The sequence below is a fragment of the Pleurodeles waltl genome, chromosome 6 (genome assembly GCF_031143425.1).
Source record: "Pleurodeles waltl isolate 20211129_DDA chromosome 6, aPleWal1.hap1.20221129, whole genome shotgun sequence".
Classification (NCBI taxonomy): Eukaryota; Metazoa; Chordata; class Amphibia; order Caudata; family Salamandridae; genus Pleurodeles; species Pleurodeles waltl.
In genome coordinates, this window is record NC_090445.1 from 279,056,559 (window position 1) to 279,074,899 (window position 18,341).

General features: G+C 47.3%; 1 protein-coding gene across 1 annotated transcript in view; it reads right to left on the bottom strand.

Moving 5' to 3' along the window:
• LOC138299626 (26S proteasome regulatory subunit 8) overlaps positions 1-18,341 on the bottom strand; it is a 175,192-nt gene that overhangs the window by 86,131 nt on the left and 70,720 nt on the right. Inside the window, exon 9 of the mRNA XM_069238058.1 lies at positions 17,752-17,850. Within this exon, the coding sequence (XP_069094159.1) occupies positions 17,752-17,850 (99 nt within the window). The remainder of the gene's footprint in view (positions 1-17,751; positions 17,851-18,341) is intronic.

An 18,341-nucleotide genomic window follows, 5' to 3' on the forward strand; every position in this document is an offset into this window, starting at 1 on the left:
CATATATACTTTTCACATAAAACACAAATAGCTGTTTTAAAAGTGGACACAGTGCAATTGTCACAGTTCCTGGGGGAGGTAAGTTATTGTTAGTTTTAGCAGGTAAGTAAATCACTTACAAGTCTCAGGTTTGGGTCCAAGGTAGCCCACCGTTGGGGGTTCAGAGCAACCCCAAAGTTACCACACCAGCAGCTCAGGGCCGGTCAGGTGCAGAGGTCAAAGAGGTGCCCAAACCACATAGGCTATAATGGAGAGAAGGGGGTGCCCCGGTTCCAGTCTGCCAGAAGGTAAGTACCCGCGTCTTCGGAGGGCAGACCAGGGGGGTTTTGTAGGGCACCGGGGGGGACACAAGTCAGCACAAAAAGTACACCCTCAGCAGCGCGGGGGCAGCTGGGTGCAGTGTGCAAACACGCGTCGGGTTTTCAATGATGTTCAATGAGAGATCAAGAGATCTCTTCAGCGTCGCAGGCAGGCAAGGGGGGGCTCCTCGGGGTAGCCACCACCTGGGCAAGGGAGAGGGCCTCCTGGGGGTCACTCCTGCACAGGAGTTCCGTTCCTTTAGGTGCTGGGGGCTGCGGGTGCAGGGTCTTTTCCAACCGTCGGGAAATGGAGTCAGGCAGTCGCGGTCAGGGGGAGCCTCGGGATTCCCTCTGCAGGCGTCGCTGTGGGGGCTCAGGGGGGACAACTTTGGTTACTCACGGTCTCGGAGTCGCCGGAGGGTCCTCCCTGAGGTGTTGGTTCTCCACCAGTCGAGTCGGGGTCGCCGGGTGCAGTGTTGCAAGTCTCACGCTTCTTGCGGGGAGTTGCAGGGGTCTTTAAATCTGCTCCTTGAAACAAAGTTGCAGTTCTTTTTGGAGCAGTGCCGCTGTCCTCGGGAGTTCCTTGTTTTTCTTGAAGCAGGGCAGTCCTCTGAGGATTCAGAGGTCGCTGGTCCCTTGGAAAGCGTCGCTGGAGCAGGTTTCTTTGGAAGGCAGGAGACAGGCAGGTAGGACTGGGGCCAAAGCAGTTGGTGTCTTCTGTTCTTCCTCTGCAGGGGTTTTTCCGCTCAGCAGTCTTCTTCTTCTTGTAGGTTTCAGGAATTTAAATCTTTAGGTTCAGGGAAGCCCTTAAATACTAAATTTAAGGGCGTGTTTAGGTCTGGGGGGTTAGTAGCCAATGGCTACTAGCCCTGAGGGTGGGTACACCCTCTTTGTGCCTCCTCCCAAGGGGAGGGGGTCACATTCCTATCCCTATTGGGGGAATCCTCCTTCTACAAGATGGAGGATTTCTAAAAGTCAGAGTCACCTCAGCTCAGGACACCTTAGGGGCTGTCCTGACTGGCCAGTGACTCCTCCTTGTTTTTCTCATTATCTCTCCTGGACTTGCCGCCAAAAGTGGGGGCTGGGTCCAGGAGGCGGGCATCTCCACTAGCTGGAGTGCCCTGGGGCATTGTAACACGAAGCTTGAGCCTTTGAAGCTCACTGCTAGGTGTTACAGTTCCTGCAGGGGGAGGTGTGAAGCACCTCCACCCAGAGCAGGCTTTATTTCTGTCCCCAGAGAGCACAAAGGCTCTCACCGCATGGGGTCAGAAACTCGTCTCTCAGCAGCAGGCTGGCAGAGACCAGTCAGTCCTGCACTGAACAATTGGGTAAAATACAGGAGGCATCTCTAAGCTGCCCTCTGTGTGCATTTTTTAATAAATCCAACACTGGCATCAGTGTGGGTTTATTATTCTGAGAAGTTTGATACTAAACTTCCCAGTATTCAGTGTAGCCATTATGGAGCTGTGGAGTTCGTTTTTGACAGACTCCCAGCCCATATACTCTTAAGGCTACCCTGCACTTACAATGCCTAAGGTTTTGCTTAGACACTGTAGGGGCATAGTGCTCATGCACATATGCCCTCACCTGTGGTATAGTGCACCCTGCCTTAGGGCGGTAAGGCCTGCTAGAGGGGTGACTTACCTATGCCACAGGCAGTGTGAGGTTGGCATGGCACCCTGAGGGGAGTGCCATGTCGACTTAGTCATTTTCTCCCCACCAGCACACACAAGCTGGCAAGCAGTGTGTCTGTGCTGAGTGAGGGGTCCCTAGGGTGGCATAAGTCATGCTGCAGCCCTTAGAGACCTTCCCTGGCATCAGGGCCCTTGGTACCAGGGGTACCAGTTACAAGGGACTTACCTGGGTGCCAGGGTTGTGCCAATTGTGGAGACAATGGTACATTTTAGGTGAAAGAACACTGGTGCTGGGGCCTGGTTAGCAGGGTCCCAGCACACTTCTAAGTCAAGTCTGCATCAGTATCAGGCAAAAAGTGGGGGGTAACTGCAACTGGGAGCCATTTCTTTACAATGTGGCACTACCTCATACATGAACACTTCGCAGGCAGGACCCTCTGTGTTTAGAGTTCATTCCAATATGGCCGCCATACCTTTGGTCCTTTTTCTATGTCCAAGTGAGTATACTTAGGCTCAATACAGAACACTCCAATATGGCTGCCGTACTTTTTGTCCTCTTTCTACTTCCAAACTAACATATTTATGCTTTACTGACATGTTCCCATGATTCTTTCCACCACACCTAGAGAGTACTACGCATGTGTCAACACCAGGACAGTGCGCGCTCTACGGGCATCTAGAATGAAAAAAACCAACACTCGCAAGATAATGAAAATGTCACTTACCCAGTGTACATCTGTTCGTGGCATCAGTCGCTGGAGATTCACATGTTCTGCATAGCTCGCCATCTGGTATTGGGTCGGAGTGTTACAAGTTGTTTTTCTTCGAAGAAGTCTTTCGAGTCACGGGACCGAGTGACTCCTCCTTCTGTCTCCATTGCGCATGGGCGTCGACTCCATCTTCGATTGTTTTCCCCGCAGAGGGTGAGGTAGGAGTTGTGTTGTAGTAATAGTGCCCATGCAATGGAGTGACTAAGTATGTACCTATTTAAGGCTAAAATAATATATATACAAATATACAAAGTTGAAGCTAACTTCCGAATTGCTACAGGCTCCCGGGGAGGTGGGTGGGCACATGTGAATCTCCAGCGACTGATGCCACGAACAGATGTACACTGGGTAAGTGACATTTTCAGTTCGATGGCATCTGTCGCTGTAGATACACATGTTCTGCATAGACTAGTAAGCAGTTATCTCCCCAAAAGCGGTGGTTCAGCCTGTAGGAATGGAAGTGGTTTGAAATAATGTTCTTAACACGGCTTGACCTACTGTGGCTTGCTGTGCGGATAGCACGTCTACACAGTAGTGCTTGGTGAACGTGTGTGGCGTAGACCATGTGGCTGCCTTACATATTTCTTGCATTGGGATGTTTACTAGAAAGGCCATGGTAGCACCTTTTTTTCTGGTTGAGTGTGCCCTTGGTGTAATGGGCAGTTGTAAAGAAATGGCTCCCTGTTGCAGTTACCCCCCACTTTTTGCCTGATACTGATGCTGACTTGACTGAGAAGAGTGCTGGGACCCTGCTAACCAGGCCCCAGCACCAGTGTTCCTTCACCTAAAATGTACCATTGTATCCACAATTGGCACACCCTGGCATCCAGATAAGTCCCTGGTAACTGGTACTTCTAGTACCAAGGGCCCTGATGCCAAGGAAGGTCTCTAAGGGCTGCAGCATGTCTTATGCCACCCTAGAGACCCCTCACTCAGCACAGACACCCTGCTTACAAGCCTGTGTGTGCTAGTGAGAACAAAATGAGTAAGTCGACATGGCACTCCCCTCAGGGTGCCATGCCAGCCTCTCACTGCCTATGCAGTATAGGTAAGACACCCCTCTAGCAGGCCTTACAGCCCTAAGGCAGGGTGCACTATACCATAGGTGAGGGTACCAGTGCATGAGCACTGTGCCCCTACAGTGTCTAAACAAAACCTTAGACATTGTAAGTGCAGGGTAGCCATAAGAGTATATGGTCTGGGAGTCTGTTTTACACGAACTCCACAGCACCATAATGGCTACACTGAAAACTGGGAAGTTTGGTATCAAACTTCTCAGCACAATAAACGCACACTGATGCCAGTGTACATTTTATTGTAAAATACACCACAGAGGGCACCTTAGAGGTGCCCCCTGAAACTTAACCGACTATCTGTGTAGGCTGACTAGTTTTAGCAGCCTGCCACAAACCGAGACATGTTGCTGGCCCCATGGGGAGAGTGCCTTTGTCACTCTGAGGCCAGTAACAAAGCCTGCACTGGGTGGAGATGCTAACACCTCCCCCAGGCAGGAATTGTCACACCTGGCGGTGAGCCTCAAAGGCTCACCTCCTTTGTGCCAACCCAGCAGGACACTCCAGCTAGTGGAGTTCCCCGCCCCCTCCGGCCAGGCCCCACTTTTGGCGGCAAGGCCGGAGAAAATAATGAGAAAAACAAGGAGGAGTCACTGGCCAGTCAGGACAGCCCCTAAGGTGTCCTGAGCTGAGGTGACTCTAACTTTTAGAAATCCTCCATCTTGCAGATGGAGGATTCCCCCAATAGGGTTAGGATTGTGACCCCCTCCCCTTGGGAGGAGGCATAAAGAGGGTGTACCCACCCTCAGGGCTAGTAGCCATTGGCTACTAACCCCCCAGACCTAAACACGCCCTTAAATTTAGTATTTAAGGGCTCCCCTGAACCCTAGAAAATTAGATTCCTGCAACTACAAGAAGAAGGACTGCCCAGCTGAAATCCCCTGCAGCGGAAGACCAGAAGACGACAACTGCCTTGGCTCCAGAAACTCACCGGCCTGTCTCCTGCCTTCCAAAGATCCTGCTCCAGCGACGCCTTCCAAAGGGACCAGCGACCTCGACATCCTCTGAGGACTGCCCCTGCTTCGAAAAGACAAGAAACTCCCGAGGACAGCGGACCTGCTCCAAGAAAAGCTGCAACTTTGTTTCCAGCAGCTGTAAAGAACCCTGCAAACTCCCCGCAAGAAGCGTGAGACTTGCAACACTGCACCCGGCGACCCCGACTCGGCTGGTGGAGACCCGACGCCTCAGGAGGGACCCCAGGACTACTCTGATACTGTGAGTACCAAAACCTGTCCCCCCTGAGCCCCCACAGCGCCGCCTGCAGAGGGAATCCCGAGGCTTCCCCTGACCGCGACTCTTTGAACCCAAAGTCCCGACGCCTGGGAGAGACCCTGCACCCGCAGCCCCCAGGACCTGAAGGACCGGACTTTCACTGGAGAAGTGACCCCCAGGAGTCCCTCTCCCTTGCCCAAGTGGAGGTTTCCCCGAGGAATCCCCCCCTTGCCTGCCTGCAGCGCTGAAGAGATCCCGAGATCTCTCATAGACTAACATTGAAAACCCGACGCTTGTTTCTACACTGCACCCGGCCGCCCCCGCGCTGCTGAGGGTGAAATCTCGGTGTGGACTTGTGTCCCCCCCGGTGCCCTACAAAACCCCCCTGGTCTGCCCTCCGAAGACGCGGGTACTTACCTGCAAGCAGACCGGAACCGGGGCACCCCCTTCTCTCCATTCTAGCCTATGTGTTTTGGGCACCACTTGGAACTCTGCACCTGACCGGCCCTGAGCTGCTGGTGTGGTGACTTTGGGGTTGCTCTGAACCCCCAACGGTGGGCTACCTTGGACCAAGAACTGAACCCTGTAAGTGTCCTACTTACCTGGTAAAACTAACAAAAACTTACCTCCCCCAGGAACTGTGAAAATTGCACTAAGTGTCCACTTTTAAAACAGCTATTTGTCAATAACTTGAAAAGTATACATGCAATTTTTATGATTTGAAGTTCCTAAAGTACTTACCTGCAATACCTTTCGAACAAGATATTACATGTTAAATTTGAACCTGTGGTTCTTAAAATAAACTAAGAAAAGATATTTTTCTATAACAAAAACCTATTGGCTGGATTTGTCTCTGAGTGTGTGTATCTCATTTATTGTCTATGTGTATGTACAACAAATGCTTAACACTACTCCTTGGATAAGCCTACTGCTCGACCACACTACCACAAAATAGAGCATTAGTATTATCTATTTTTACCACTATTTTACCTCTAAGGGGAACCCTTGGACTCTGTGCATGCTATTCCTTACTTTGAAATAGCACATACAGAGCCAACCTCCTACAGCAGTTGTCGTTTTGCTTTAAGGTAGCAGATTTGGATGCATTTAACTATCTGTAGGAAGTTGGCTCTGTATGTGCTATTTCAAAGTAAGGAATAGCATGCACAGAGTCCAAGGGTTCCCCTTAGAGGTAAAATAGTGGTAAAAATAGATAATACTAATGCTCTATTTTGTGGTAGTGTGGTCGAGCAGTAGGCTTATCCAAGGAGTAGTGTTAAGCATTTGTTGTACATACACATAGACAATAAATGAGGTACACACACTCAGACAAATCCAGCCAATAGGTTTTTATATAGAAAAATATCTTTTCTTAGTTTATTTTAAGAACCACAGGTTCAAATTCTACATGTAATATCTCATTCGAAAGGTATTGCAGGTAAGTACTTTAGGAACTTCAAATCATCAAAATTGCATGTATACTTTTCAAGTTATTCACAAATAGCTGTTTTAAAAGTGGACACAGTGCAATTTTCACAGTTCCTAGGGGAGGTAAGTATTTGTTAGGTTAACCAGGTAAGTAAGACACTTACAGGGCTCAGTTCTTGGTCCAAGGTAGCCCACCGTTGGGGGTTCAGAGCAACCCCAAAGTCACCACACCAGCAGCTCAGGGCCGGTCAGGTGCAGAGTTCAAAGTGGTGCCCAAAACACATAGGCTAGAATGGAGAGAAGGGGGTGCCCCGGTTCCGGTCTGCTTGCAGGTAAGTACCCGCGTCTTCGGAGGGCAGACCAGGGGGGTTTTGTAGGGCACCGGGGGGGACACAAGCCCACACAGAAATTTCACCCACAGCGGCGCGGGGGCGGCCGGGTGCAGTGTAGAAACAAGCGTCGGGTTCGCAATGTTAGTCTATGAGAGATCTCGGGATCTCTTCAGCGCTGCAGGCAGGCAAGGGGGGGGTTCCTCGGGGAAACCTCCACTTGGGCAAGGGAGAGGGACTCCTGGGGGTCACTTCTCCAGTGAAAGTCCGGTCCTTCAGGTCCTGGGGGCTGCGGGTGCAGGGTCTCTCCCAGGCGTCGGGACTTTAGGTTCAAAGAGTCGCGGTCAGGGGAAGCCTCGGGATTCCCTCTGCAGGCGGCGCTGTGGGGGCTCAGGGGGGACAGGTTTTGGTACTCACAGTATCAGAGTAGTCCTGGGGTCCCTCCTGAGGTGTTGGATCGCCACCAGCCGAGTCGGGGTCGCCGGGTGCAGTGTTGCAAGTCTCACGCTTCTTGCGGGGAGCTTGCAGGGTTCTTTAAAGCTGCTGGAAACAAAGTTGCAGCTTTTCTTGGAGCAGGTCCGCTGTCCTCGGGAGTTTCTTGTCTTTTCGAAGCAGGGGCAGTCCTCAGAGGATGTCGAGGTCGCTGGTCCCTTTGGAAGGCGTCGCTGGAGCAGGATCTTTGGAAGGCAGGAGACAGGCCGGTGAGTTTCTGGAGCCAAGGCAGTTGTCGTCTTCTGGTCTTCCGCTGCAGGGGTTTTCAGCTGGGCAGTCCTTCTTCTTGTAGTTGCAGGAATCTAATTTTCTAGGGTTCAGGGTAGCCCTTAAATACTAAATTTAAGGGCGTGTTTAGGTCTGGGGGGTTAGTAGCCAATGGCTACTAGCCCTGAGGGTGGGTACACCCTCTTTGTGCCTCCTCCCAAGGGGAGGGGGACACAATCCTAACCCTATTGGGGGAATCCTCCATCTGCAAGATGGAGGATTTCTAAAAGTTAGAGTCACTTCAGCTCAGGACACCTTAGGGGCTGTCCTGACTGGCCAGTGACTCCTCCTTGTTTTTCTCATTATTTTCTCCGGCCTTGCCGCCAAAAGTGGGGCCTGGCCGGAGGGGGCGGGCAACTCCACTAGCTGGAGTGTCCTGCTGGGTTGGCACAAAGGAGGTGAGCCTTTGAGGCTCACCGCCAGGTGTGACAATTCCTGCCTGGGGGAGGTGTTAGCATCTCCACCCAGTGCAGGCTTTGTTACTGGCCTCAGAGTGACAAGGGCACTCTCCCCATGGGGCCAGCAACATGTCTCGGTTTGTGGCAGGCTGCTAAAACTAGTCAGCCTACACAGATAGTCGGTTAAGTTTCAGGGGGCACCTCTAAGGTGCCCTCTGGGGTGTATTTTACAATAAAATGTACACTGGCATCAGTGTGCATTTATTGTGCTGAGAAGTTTGATACCAAACTTCCCAGTTTTCAGTGTAGCCATTATGGTGCTGTGGAGTTCGTGTTTGACAAACTCCCAGACCATATACTCTTATGGCTACCCTGCACTTACAATGTCTAAGGTTTTGTTTAGACACTGTAGGGGTACCATGCTCATGCACTGGTACCCTCACCTATGGTATAGTGCACCCTGCCTTAGGGCTGTAAGGCCTGCTAGAGGGGTGTCTTACCTATACTGCATAGGCAGTGAGAGGCTGGCATGGCACCCTGAGGGGAGTGCCATGTCGACTTACTCGTTTTGTCCTCACTAGCACACACAAGCTGGCAAGCAGGGTGTCTGTGCTGAGTGAGAGGTCTCCAGGGTGGCATAAGACATGCTGCAGCCCTTAGAGACCTTCCTTGGCATCAGGGCCCTTGGTACTAGAAGTACCAGTTACAAGGGACTTATCTGGATGCCAGGGTCTGCCAATTGTGGATACAAAAGTACAGGTTAGGGAAAGAACACTGGTGCTGGGGCCTGGTTAGCAGGCCTCAGCACACTTTCAATTGTAAACATAGCATCAGCAAAGGCAAAAAGTCAGGGGGCAACCATGCCAAGGAGGCATTTCCTTACACTATCCATCTGGCTATACCTTGTTTTGATATTGGGTTTCCTGCATGAGGTTTTTGGAATGCAATAAGTAGTTGTTTAGTCTTTCTGATGTTTTTCGTTCTGTCAATGTAGTACATTAATGCTCTTTTGACATCTAATGTATGTAGTGCCCTCTCAGCTACGGAATCTGGCTGTGGGAAGAACACTGGTAGTTCCACTGTTTGATTTAGGTGGAACGGTGAAATAACCTTTGGTAAAAATTTAGGATTAGTCCTTAGGACGACTTTATTTTTGTGTAGTTGTATAAAAGGTTCTTGTATTGTAAACGCCTGAATTTCGCTTACTCTTCTTAGAGGTGTAATGGCGATGAGAAATGCAACCTTCCAGGTTAGGAACTGTATTTCGCAAGAGTGCATGGGTTCAAAAGGTGGACCCATGAGTCTTGTTAAGACAACATTTAAGTTCCAAGAAGGAACAGGTGGTGTTCTTGGTGGTATAATTCTTTTAAGCCCTTCCATGAATGCTTTAATGACTGGTATCCTATATAGGGAAGTTGAATAGGTAGTCTGCAGGTATGCAGATATTGCCGCAAGGTGTATTTTAATGGAAGAGAAGGCTAGGCTAGATTTCTGTAAGTGAGGCAAGTAACCCACTACATCCTTTGGAGTTACGTGTATAGGTTGGATCGGATTATGATGGCAGTAGCAGACAAACCTCTTCCATTTACTTGCATAGCAGTGCCTAGTGGACGGCCTTCTGGCTTGCTTTATAACTTCCATACATTCTTGGGTAAGTTGTAAGTGTCCGAATTCTAGGATTTCAGGAGCCAGATTGCTAGATTCAGCGATGCTGGATCTGGATGTCTGATCTGTTGGTTGTGTTGTGTTAACAGATCCGGCCTGTTTTTCGATTGCCGTGTCCACTTCTGGTCCGAACAGTTGTTTTTCGTTGAATGGCATATTGAGCACTGCCTGCTGTATCTCTGGTTTGAACCCAGACGTTCTTAGCCATGCGTGCCTTCTAATGGTCACAGATGTATTAATTGTTCTTGCAGCTGTGTCTGCTGCGTCCATAGAAGATCGTATCTGGTTATTTGATATGTTCTGTCCTTCCTCAACCACCTGCTTTGCCCTTTTTTGAAGTTCCTTGGGTAGATGCTCGATGAGGTGTTGCATCTCATCCCAATGGGCTCTGTCATAGCGCGCAAGTAGTGCTTGAGAGTTAGCGATGCGCCACTGGTTTGCAGCTTGTACTGAGACTCTTTTCCCAGCTGCATCGAACTTGCGGCTCTCTTTATCTGGGGGTGGTGCATCCCCAGGTGTGGGGGAGTTGGCTCTTTTCCGAGCTGCTCCCACTACGACGGAATCTGGTGGCAGCTGTGTGGTGATGAAAACAGGGTCTGTAGGAGGTGCCTTATATTTCTTTTCCACCCTTGGCGTTATTGCCCTACTTTTGACCGGCTCCTTGAAGATTTCCTTTGCGTGCCGAAGCATACCTGGCAGCATAGGCAGGCTTTGGTAGGAGCTGTGGGTGGAGGAGAGGGTGTTGAATAAAAAGTCATCCTCGACTTGTTCTGAGTGGAGGTTTACGTTGTGGAATTGTGCTGCTCTAGCCACCACTTGAGAATATGCTGTGCTGTCTTCTGGTGGTGAGGGCTTTGTTGGATATGCCTCCGGACTGTTGTCCGACACTGGGGCGTCATATAAGTCCCAAGCATCTTGATCCTGGTCACCTTGGCTCATGGTGGTGTGAGCCGGGGAATGTGACGGAGTTTGCGTCGGTGAGACATTAATTACAGGTGGAGGAGAGGGTGGCGGAGTCACCTTTTTCACCATCTTTGTTTGTGGCGCCTGGTCTGTTTGAAACTCCAGTCTCCTTTTGTTCCTAATAGGGGGAAGGGTGCTTATTTTTCCTGTTCCCTGCTGTATGAAAATACGTTTTTGCGTATGGTCCACTTCGGTGGATTGCAGCTCTTCCTCAAACCTATGCTTTCGCATCTGAGAGGACAGTGATTGCTCCTCTGTATAAGAGCCTGGACCTGGGTCGGTTACGGGTTGTTTCGGCACCGAAACCCTGCCTGTATCTTTTTTCGGCTCCGAGGTGGCTTTTTTCTTTTTTGGAGTCGAAACCTCTCGGCGTCGATCTTCGTCGGTGCCGCTGTCTCGGCGTCGAGCCATTTCTACACCGCTATCTCGGTGTCGTTGCTTCTCTCCAGCACTTTCTCGATCCCGAGAAGGCTGCGTGCCGGTGTCTCGACCGGAGTCGGACGATCTCGGCACTGTTTGGGCCTTTTTCGGTGCCGATGGTCGGTCACCGAATTTATGGGTGGAGCCATGGCCTGGTGGCAGTGGCGTCCCCTGGGCCTGGTCACTTTTCTTATGTGTTGTTTTCGACGTCTTACTCACGGTTCTTTGATCGTCGAATTCCTCGGAGTCCGATTCGTGGATCGAAAAGGATTCTTCTTCCTCTTGTTCCTCGAACTCTCGGTGCGCTGTCGTCGTGGACGCCATCTGAAGTCTCCTGGCTCGACGGTCACGGAGTGTCTTTCGGGACCGGAACGCGCGACAGGCTTCGCAAGTCTCCTCACTGTGCTCAGGTGACAGGCACAGGTTACAGACCAAATGTTGGTCTGTATACGGGTATTTGTTGTGGCATTTGGGACAAAAACGGAACGGGGTCCGTTCCATCGGCGTTGTTGGACACGCGGTCGGGCCGACCAGGCCCCGACGGGGGATCGAAAGTACCCCGAAGGGCACCGGAGCGCGTCGATCTTCTAGTGGACGGCCTTCTGGCTTGCTTTATAACTTCCATACATTCTTGGGTAAGTTGTAAGTGTCCGAATTCTAGGATTTCAGGAGCCAGATTGCTAGATTCAGCGATGCTGGATCTGGATGTCTGATCTGTTGGTTGTGTTGTGTTAACAGATCCGGCCTGTTGGGCAATTTGATGTGGGGTACTACTGATAGGTCTAGCAGTGTTGTGTACCAGGGTTGCCTTGCCCAAGTTGGTGCTATTAAAATGAGTTTGAGTTTGTTTTGACTCAATTTGTTTACCAGATAAGGAAGGAGAGGGAGAGGAGGAAAAGCGTAGGCAAATATCCCTGACCAGTTCATCCATAGGGCATTGCCTTGGGACTGCCTGTGTGGGTATCTGGATGCGAAGTTTTGGCATTTTGCGTTCTCTCTTGTTGCAAACAAGTCTATTTGAGGTGTTCCCCAGAGTCTGAAGTAAGTGTTTAGAACTTGGGGGTGAATTTCCCATTCGTGGACTTGTTGGTGATCTCGAGAGAGATTGTCTGCAAGTTGATTCTGGATCCCTGGAATAAACTGCGCTATTAGGCGAATGTGGTTGTGAATTGCCCATCGCCATATCTTCTGTGCTAGAAGACTCAACTGCGTTGAGTGTGTCCCCCCCTGTTTGTTTAGATAATACATAGTTGTCATGTTGTCTGTTTTGACAAGAATGTATTTGTGAGTTATAATTGGTTGGAAAGCCCGTAATGCTTGAAAAACTGCTAGCATTTCTAGGTGATTTATATGCAGTTTTGTTTGATGTACGTTCCATTGTCCTTGTATGCTGTGTTGATCGAGGTGTGCTCCCCACCCTGTCATGGAAGCATCTGTTGTTATTACGTATTGTGGCACTGGGTCTTGGAATGGCCGCCCTTTGTTTAAATTTATACTGTTCCACCATAGAAGCGAGAGGTAAGTTTGGCGGTCTATCAACACCAGATCTAGAAGGTGACCCTGTGCTTGTGACCATTGTGATGCTAGGCACTGTTGTAAGGGCCTCATGTGTAGTCTTGCGTTCGGGACAATGGCTATGCATGAAGACATCATGCCTAGGAGTTGTAATATCATCTTTGCTTGTATTGTTTGTGTTGGATACATGCGTTGTATGATCTTGTTGAAATTTTGAATTCTTTGTGGACTTGGAGTGGCTACTCCTTTTGTTGTGTCTATTATGGCTCCCAGGTATTGTTGTACTTTGCACGGCAAAATGTTGGATTTTGCAAAGTTGACGGTGAAACCTAGTTTGTAGAGGGTTTGTATGATTTGATTTGTGTGTTGTAAGCACTTTGTTAGTGAATTGGTTTTGATTAGCCAATCGTCTAGATACGGGAATACATGTATTTGCTGCCTTCTGATGTGTGCAGCCACTACTGCTAGACATTTTGTAAAGACTCTTGGTGCGGTTGTTAAACCAAAAGGCAATACTTTGAATTGGTAATGTATTCCTTTGAATACGAACCGTAGGTATTTTCAGTGAGATGGATGTATTGGTATATGGAAATACGCGTCTTTGAGGTCTACGGTTGTCATGTAGTCCTGTAGTTTTAGCAATGGTAACACCTCTTGTAGCGTGACCATGTGAAAGTGGTCTGATTTGATGTAGGTGTTTAATATTCTGAGGTCTAGGATTGGTCTCAGTGTTTTGTCCTTTTTTGGTATTAAGAAGTACAGTGAATAGACTCCTGTGTTTGCTTGTGTGTTTGGTACTAATTCGATTGCATTCTTTTGCAATAGTGCTTGAACTTCTATTTCCAGAAGTTCGGAATGTTGTTTTGACAAATTCTGTGCTTTTGGTGGTATGTTTGGAGGGAATTGTAGGAATTCTATGCAATAACCATGTTGGATAATTGCTAAGACCCAAGTGTCTGTAGTTATTTCCTCCCATGCTTTGTAATAATGACCTATTCTTCCCCCCACTGGTGTTGTGTGGAGGGGGTGAGTGACATCTGAGTCACTGCTTGGTTGTAGGGGTTTTGGGGCTTTGAAATTTTCCTCTATTCCTAGGGAATTGCCCTCCTCTGTATTGGCCCCGAAAGCCTCCCCTGTACTGTCCCTGGTAGCTGGACGGTGTTGCCTGCGAGGTGCTGGCTTGTGTGGCCTGACCCCGAAACCCCCCTCTAAAGGGTGTCTTGCGGAAGGTGCTGTAGGTTCCTCTGCTCTGCGGGGAGTAGAGTGCGCCCATGGCTTTAGCAGTGTCAGTGTCTTTTTTAAGTTTTTCGATTGCCGTGTCCACTTCTGGTCCGAACAGTTGTTTTTCGTTGAATGGCATATTGAGCACTGCCTGCTGTATCTCTGGTTTGAACCCAGACGTTCTTAGCCATGCGTGCCTTCTAATGGTCACAGATGTATTAATTGTTCGTTGTCCGTTCCATCGGCGTTGTTGGACACGCGGTCGGGCCGACCAGGCCCCGACGGGGGATCGAAAGTACCCCGAAGGGCACCGGAGCGCGTCGATCTTCGATGCGGTGTCGAGTCTAACTACGCCGATCCCGAACGCAACAATACCGACGAAAATCTTCCGAAATGTACTTACTTTCCGTTCCGAAACTCGGAGCGACAGGAACACGTCCGAACCCGATGGCGGAAAGAAAACAATCGAAGATGGAGTCGACGCCCATGCGCAATGGAGACAGAAGGAGGAGTCACTCGGTCCCGTGACTCGAAAGACTTCTTCGAAGAAAAACAACTTGTAACACTCCGACCCAACACCAGATGGCGAGCTATGCAGAACATGTGTATCTACAGCGACAGATGCCATCGAACTGTAATTTATGCATGGTGATGATATGTTATTGTTTAACCTTTTGCATTGCAGAATTCCATCCAAAAGATTCATTTTTAAGGTGCTTATAAATACTGTACATTTGCAATGTATTGCTGCAGACATTCAGAGTGTGTTAGGGTGTGGTCCCTTTCCAGGGCCTTCTAGAGACTTTCCCTGCAACATGCCTGGGCGTGGTTCTAGGCTGGGCCAAGACTCTATAAAAGAGAGTCAGCCCAACTTCCAGTGCTCACTATTCAGAGGTCCCGGTGCAGAGCAGCAGCTTCTTCCTGAGCTCCTGTCCCGGCAGCCTATTTGGATTTTCCAGTCTTCTGCACTCATCTTTCATTGGTGATCACTGTTTCCAGGCGGTAAGACGGTGTTTGGATATTTTCCAACACCGTAATTGAGAATTTTCATATTCTTGATTTTAATTCTTAAATGAATAACAGATTACTTGTACGCTGCCATTTTTTTGACATTTGTATGGTGGTTTGCAAATAGGTAGGACGCGCAATTTATTCCATAAAGATTTGACTTCGTTATTACATTGTTGTTCATTGCGCGCTGATATTTCTTGACATTTACATGATGTTTTACGAGTTGGCAAGGCGTGCAACTCGTTTCATGAGCATTTAATTGTGTTGTTCATTGCGCGCTACCTTTTCTTGACATTTACATGGTGGCTCACTTCTCGTGTGTAATTCATGCTGTTCATTGTGCGCTACCATTTTCTGGCATTTACATGGTGGAATTCGAATCGGCAACATGCGCGATTCTTTCCTTGAGTGTTTTTTCATGTTATTCATTCTGCGCTACCATTTCTTGGCATTTGCATCGACAAGACGCGCAATTTTTTTCCTGAGTGCTTTTCATGTTATTCATTGTGCGCTACCATTTCTTGGCATTTGTATGGTGGCATTTGAATCGGCAAGACGCGCGCGCAATTCTTTCCTCGTGTATAAATAATGTAAATTACTGTGCGCTACCATTCTAAGACATTTTCTTGGTAGCATTTCAAGTTGACACGTCGCGTGATTTATTCCTTGTGTGATTTCATGGTGCACAATCCTTTACGGTGTTTAATACTCATATAAAAATCTGCAATGTGCGCAATTCACTTTCCAATGTTTTTTCTGAGATGAACACAACAATACCAGAGTTCTAGATGTAATGCTGTGTGTTCCTGATATGTATTCTTAAAAGGAGATTCATATGGTAGTTTAGAAATTGCTCAGAGTGTTTCCTGATTCTCATGCTAAAGAAAGTACTTGAATCTGAAAGTCCTATTTAACTTTTCCTGTTTCCTCCTCAGGTATTCGGTCATCTAAAGCCTAGTCAGTTTTAGGACTATTCTAGGGTTGTTCATGTTTTTTCGGAAAAGACGAAGCTTAGAGTTGTAGCATGGTACTGATTTCATGAGATGTAATTTTGATGTTGTGGTTTAACCTTTTGCTTCCTATAGGTCTCCTTCCCAGCTGTTCCCGTCCTAATCCCCTTTTCCCCACTTGGACTCTCTTAGACTCTGTGATAAATCTAATCAGAGTATTGGAGCTGTCTTGTGGTGGAAGTGTTGGGAACGTGCACAGACCCCGAGGATCTGGTGACTCTGACAGCATGGACCACTTATCAGGTAACTGGGAGAAAGCTCACGCTTATCCAATGCAGGCCTTTAGTAAGCTCTATGACCCCCAAATCAGAAGCTTTTTAGTACGTGCACACTACCATGCTAGTGACTTATTTTTTACATGCTTGATTATGCCCTTATTCGTGCTTGGTACATAGTATACGGGAGCAAGACTTTAAATTATAATTCGTACTTGGGTAACCTTTCCCCAAGATTACATACAGGCTTTACAAGTTCATACGTGATTATTAACTAGAGACAATTTATACATGTTTATAATCGTGCTAGGGATTTACCTTTTCATATCTTTCATAGTTTATGATGCCCCAACGTGTCCTCTTTCACACTATATGCTTATTAAAATTTATTTTTAATTGGACTAGGGTACTCTATTCCTGAGGTTGCTACGATTTTAAACATGCTTATATACAAGTTTGTCAATAACTACTAGGGATAAGGCTTTATCCTCAAATTGGACCTTTTTCTTTGTTCCAACAGAGAATGGGACTTATCATGGTCTGTTGCACTATTACTTGTACCTAAAGATTTTGAAAACTGGATCCTACTTATGCAGACAATGCTACAGAACAAACTACTTTTGAACCACGCTGCTTCTATAAAATACCCGAATGCAGGTATTTGCATTAGACCTTCATTTTTCGCTCTTACCAGAGTGTCCTTATATATGTTTTTGGCTCAGTATAAATTATTTAACCATGGAGCCTCTTTATCTTCCAACTTCCACGTGAGGTTGCTAATTCATTGCTTTAATATTTATTACAGCTTACTCATCTTTGACGTTATCTTAGTACAGAGGGACCTTACGTTTCGTCCGACCAGGTAGGTTTACGCTATACCTAGACCTGACATATTGGCTATTGTCTTTACATCGGGCATCATACTACTCATTCTTCAATTTGGTTATGGTTTCACAAATAATTCCTGGAATGCATTATATGCAAACTTTTATAAGCTGTCATACTTAGGATTCACATGTGGTGTTACTATTTTTCCTCTTTATGAACAGGGGACCCTTGGTACTACACAAATCCATGCATGGTGCTTAGTATTACCTTTATAATGCATGGCACGTTTGATTTGCACGTTGTGCTGTCATGTCCATATATCGTTAAATGTTTTTTATTTTTTTATAAGTACTTGTATCCATTATTTGCAGCCTTGAAAAAGTCACTGTGTGACGAAACATGTGTTGGCTGTTTACTGGACCTCATACGAGCTGTTACTATATGTACTGTGTGTACATTTTTGGATACAAATAAACCAAGAAGATTACAAGGAAAAATAATTGATATTGTGCTGCAGTTTCTACTGTGTACTTAAGAATGTGTTTTTAAATACTATAATATATTTAGCGATTTACCTAACCTGCTATATAATTTTTTGATTGAGTGCTGTGGTTCTTATTTAATTATTAACAATGAACACTTCATTAAGTTTATCTGTCATGTCAGTTAGTTAGTTAGGTGTGCTTCTGAGAAGAAGGGATACTGGAAAAGCCTGGCAGTTTAGTAACAGGACAACATGCCACTCCAATCTGCAACCAGAGAAGGCTCCTCAACCTTGGATTATAGTTAGCAGACTCTATTATGCTAGAATGCCAAGTAATAGGCCTGATGTATCAAACGGAGTTAGTCATTCTATGTCTATGAGGAAATGTGTTACTACACAAATGTCAAAGTTCAGTTCCATTTGCTGCTGCTTAAAAGGACATCAAGAGAAACTAATTCAGCACTTGCTTACATTAACCAAAATAATCCAAAATGTACATGAGTATGTAATAAGGTACCTCTTCATTGGGAGGTGGGAACTCAATCTTTCGGTCAATTCGCCCTGGCCGCAGCAATGCTGAATCCAAAATATCAATTCTGTTAGTGGCCATGATAACCTGTAAGCCAATAAAAAAAGATTAACATAGAATTACAGCAACAATGCAATGTGAATGTTGGTTCAATCTCACTGTATTTCTCTAGTGAGCTAATACTGAGAATTGATCAAAACCGATCTGGTATCTATGATTAACCCCTTAGCTGCTGGGCCTTTTCCCCCCCAGTGCTGAGCCCTTTTTTGGCTATTTGGGGTAGTTCGCGCTTAGGGCTTCATAACTTTTTGTCCCCATAAGCTAACCACGCCAAATTTGCGTCCTTTTTTTCCAACATCCTAGGGATTCTAATGGTACCCAGAGTTGGTGGTTTCCCCTGGAGGAGACCAAGAAAATAGCCAAAATACAGTGAAAATTTTGTTTTTTCCAAAAAAATGGGAAAAAAGGGCTGCCAAAGAAGGCTTGTGGTTTTTTCCCTGAAAATGCCGTCAACAAAGGGTTTCTGGTGCTGAAATCACTATCTTCCCACCTTTCAGGAACGGGCAGACTTGAATCAG